The 4578-nt window shown below is 29.9% G+C and overlaps 1 protein-coding gene across 1 annotated transcript in view; it reads left to right on the top strand.

The window, feature by feature from the left end:
* LOC107644192 (auxin efflux carrier component 1) overlaps positions 1–518 on the top strand; it is a 4280-nt gene extending 3762 nt beyond the window's left edge. Inside the window, exon 7 of the mRNA XM_016348000.2 lies at positions 92–518. Within this exon, the coding sequence (XP_016203486.1) occupies positions 92–158 (67 nt within the window). The 3' untranslated portion in view covers positions 159–518. The remainder of the gene's footprint in view (positions 1–91) is intronic.

Below are 4578 nucleotides of genomic sequence, written 5' to 3'. Positions count from 1 at the left end.
GAATTTTATTTTATTATTTTTAAAAATTATTTTCCTATTTATTTATACTCTTTTTATGCTAACCAATAGAGCTTCTTGAAATTGAATGCAGGGTTATTTTTGGGATGTTGATTGCATTGCCAATAACACTTGTGTACTACATCTTAATGGGGCTATGAGTGAATGGAACATGATGATGGATCATGCATTAGATTCAACATGTGACATGCATCCATTCAAATCAAAACTAAAAGCTCGCTTGAGGCTTGTAGAGGAGAGCATCAGAGAAAGAGAAAGAAAACCAAAAAAGAAACAAGTTCTAAAGAATAGAGAGAGAAAAAAAAGAAGCATAACCAGAGAATTCAATAGTAGGAAACCCAGGATGAGATTTTAATTTTATTATTGTCTCTTTTTTTTTTCCCACTTGAATGAATTGCCCTTTTTTTTTTCTTCCTTAATTATTTAGTAAAAGATGTAAAATCAATGTTTGTAGCTAATTTAGTTTACAAAATGGTTATGTCGTTAAATTTTAATTATTATATTGTCATCGGATTCCATATTTAATTTAGTACTCATTAAATGAAGAATTGAAGATTGGAAAAGGAAAAAAAGCAATGGGAGCTTTTGTTGAAAGAAGTGTATATTCTATATGTGATCGGTTTTTCTAAATATATAAGCTCCTACTATTTTTTTAATCCTTCGTTATTTTATTTTACCCGTTCCACACAATTGTCAAGGTAAAAGAAACGTTCTCTGTTAGGGGGAAAAAAAATAGTGTATATATGTTATATGAGAAATAGTAAAATCTATCTTCAAATTTTGAACAAAGAAAAAGTAGTTAACCTATAAAAGCAAAACTCGTTTAAACGGCCAAAAGTGTCAAGTGTTGCAAGTTTGCAACGATCCATATTGTTTCATGGGAAATAAATAAATACAACCACTCAAATTGGTTTTCAAAAAATTTTAGATCAAATATTTTATTCTTCAATAAATTTTTATTGCTCTAAAAGTCATTGATAAAATCTTATCTTCAAATGGATTAATTTTTCTATTGTTTTCAAAAGTAGATTAATTTATCTTATAATTATTTTTTTATCTTCTAATTATCTTATAATAAAATTTGTTACACTGCGTTTGTTTCTAGAAATTAGGATTGAGACGGAAGAATTGAGATTCAATATTATATTTGATGACTAATAAGAGTGTTTAAAATCGATCAAATCCAAACAAAATCGAACAGCTAAATCGAAAAAATGGGTAACTGAATAAAGTGAAAACTAAAAAACCAAAAAAAAAAAAATGAAAATTTGCAGTTTTTTTATTTAGTTCGGTTCGATTTTCGGTTCTAACTCCAAAGATCTGAACCAAACCAAACCAAACCGTACCTGTAAATGTAAATATTTATATCAATTTTAGATGTTCTAACTTAACCTAACCCTAATACAGTACTCACTCTCTCCCTCTCTTCCACTCATTCATGTTGCACACACACATTTGCGCTGTCTCTCTCCTCTCCTGTCACATCACAGAATCACCACCTTTACTCCTCTCTTGTCTCTGCTGTCGCTGTCCAGCCTCGCAACTCTCGTCGTTCTCATCAGTCTCTCTCTCCGCATCATTCTCAGTCTTTCTCTCTACGTAGTACTTACTACTAGGGGTGTTCAAATTCAAATCGATCCAAATTAAATCGCTCATCCAATCTAATCCAAACCGAAAACCGATTAAAACCGCACTAATTCGGATTTGATTGGATTCTATTTTTTGCAAACCGCTGGATTGGATCGGATTTTGGATCTATTTTCCATAACCGATCCAATTCAATCCAAACCGCACAATGTGCTATAATATTATTATTTTATTATTATATTTACAATTATACTTATAACATGTTCAATTTGTTATACATTTTTCTATTATTCATATATTATTATTATTTAATAAATATTTTATGTTCAAAATATTATTTATTTATTTATTTTAACTAACCTATAATTTTATTTCTATTGTTATGTTATCGTTGGCTTTTTAAGATATTGTTAATAAGACTTGTTATGTCATTGTTGGTTATTTAAAATTTGATGTTGAGACTTGTTATATGTATTTAACTTTTTTTATTTAAAAAACCGCAAATCCAAACTGATCCAAACCGCTTGTAATCAGATCGGATCGGATCGGATTTTCAAAAAAAGGTTCATCCAATCCAAACCGCACCGCACATAAATTAAGCGTTCGGATCGGATGACTTTTTCCCTTAAAACCGAACCAAACCGCACCGCGAACACCCATACTTACTGCTTCTCTCAATGTCGTCCTTCTAAGTCTTTGTGGGTCGTTCTCTCTGCCATCGCTGTGGTGCACCTGCTTTATTCTCGCTCGTCAGCGTCCTCGTTCTCAACAGGCAAAAATGGCGTGGTTCTCAGCGTCATTCTTAGCGTTGTGCCACTGTGGTGCTTTGTTTCTCCCCTTCATCGCTGCATCTTTCAGCTTCCAATGGAGTCTCAACCTCAGGTATGAATATGATTCATTGATTTCAGTTTGATTTTTATTATGTTTATTTCTTTCCTCTATTTATTTTTTGTTATATTTATTAGGATTTTTATTTTTCCAGTTCTATTTCTATGATTCTAATTCTTGATGTTCTGTTTGTAAGTTAATTGTTATGATTCTGATTTTTTTAATTTCTGTTTTTATGTTTCTATTTTGTTGGTATCATTATGAGTTTTGAAGATTTTTATGATTCTGTTATAATTTTACTATTTTGAATGGATATGCTTTTTTAGAGCTTAGAATCAACTAGCACATTTGGGGGAAGAGGTGAAAGGGGAAAGAAATGCAGCAGCTGAAATCAACTAGCATTTTTATTCTATTAATTTTGATGTTGTTGAATTTGTTCTATTCTGATTTGTTTTTGTTCTAATTTTATTTGTTCTTTCTGATTCAGTTTGGTTCTACTTCTGATTCAATCTCTTCTTACTTTTTTGTTTGCTTTTTTATTTTTCCTAAGTCAGATTGATTATTGTTCCATCTGCTTTTGTTGTTTTTGTAAAATTGTTAATGATTTTAGTTTGTTGTGCTTCTGCTAATTTATTAGTGATTTCTGAGTCATGTTGATTATTGTTAGTGACTTTGTGAAATAGTATGACAGGCTTTTATTTGAATTAATTGAAAAAATTAAATAAATCGAATCGAACCAAACCGCAATTTGAATAAACGATTGGATCGGATGACTTTTTTCTAAATAACCGAATCAAACTGCACCGTGAATACCCTAGTGATCAGAGAGAGATAATAAGCAGGGAGAGAGGCAACGACAACGACGACGAGCAGGAAGTAGTGTTGCGATGAGATGAATGACACTGCGAAGAAGAAGAACGACGATAGTGACGACGACTAGTGGCACCGCAAGCAGAAACAACAAAGATGAATGGATTGACTGAGAAGGAGAGGGAATGAGATGGTGTCGTTGATGGAAGCTTGACCGTGGGTCTAAGAAGAGGATGAAAGGCCTGACTGCAGAGGAGTAGAGGAGATAGTTTGTGATGAGAGATTGAGAGTATGATGAGAGTAGGATAGATGGTTTGTGGTCTCGAGGAATAAGAAGTGAACGGAGATAAAGTGAAGGTAGACAGAGGGATCAAGAAAGTGTAAAAGGGAAAGGAAAATAGGGTTTGGTTTTTTTTTTTTATTTAATAAAGATATTTAAGTAATTTTGATTATTTCACTTTCTATATTTATTTTAACCTAAATAGGATATTAAAATATAACTCAGTTATGTAGTTTATATTAAGCATAATATAAAAATTTAATTTAATCTTTGTCTTTTAGTCTTTATTTTTTAATCTGTGTCTTTTAATATCAATTTCTTTTCTAAATACAATCATAAAGACATATAATCAAAAAATTGAAAGATCAAATAAGTCATCCTTAATAGTAATAACTTACATGATGATCGCCCGAATAGTGGATTGCAAGTTCGCAAATTACAACAATAGTTAGAGAATAGAGTTTTGTTAAATCTCTTTTATATATATACTTAACTATTTGTAAGATTATTCACTAATTAAACAAATACTTAAATTAGTTGCTGAAATTACATTTGTAACTAAATTTGATCCTCGAAATTTTAATTTATTTAATTTGGTTCTTTAACTTAGTATTTGTGATTCATGTTAGTCTTTGATTTTATTTTTATCATAAAACCGTTAATAATACGTTAAAATGAATTGATGATTATTTTGTTCGACTTCCTAACGGCTATGTGAAGTGACAATTAAAATTTCTTTTTTTTTTTTACCCCAATTTGTTCTCCATAAAGCATTTAAAATCCAAATCCTAATTTCAGTTAAGGTTTTTAAAGGCTTTTTAGAAAATAAATTGAGATAAAAAAATTTAATTATCGTATTGAATAGTCATTAGAAATTCTAACAAGGTAGTTATTAGTCTATCTTAACGCATCATTAACACTCTGTAATAAAAATAGAATTAAAAAATTAACATGAATTACAAATATCAAGATAAGAGGCCAAAATAAATAAATTAAAATTTTAAAAATCAAATTAAAATGCAAGTATAATTTCTTTGATGAATTTGAATATTAAC

The sequence above is a fragment of the Arachis ipaensis genome, chromosome B05, assembly GCF_000816755.2.
Source record: "Arachis ipaensis cultivar K30076 chromosome B05, Araip1.1, whole genome shotgun sequence".
Taxonomy (NCBI): domain Eukaryota; kingdom Viridiplantae; phylum Streptophyta; class Magnoliopsida; order Fabales; family Fabaceae; genus Arachis; species Arachis ipaensis.
The sequence above is the reverse complement of the archived record's forward strand: the minus strand, read 5'-3'. Positions and strand labels throughout refer to the sequence as shown.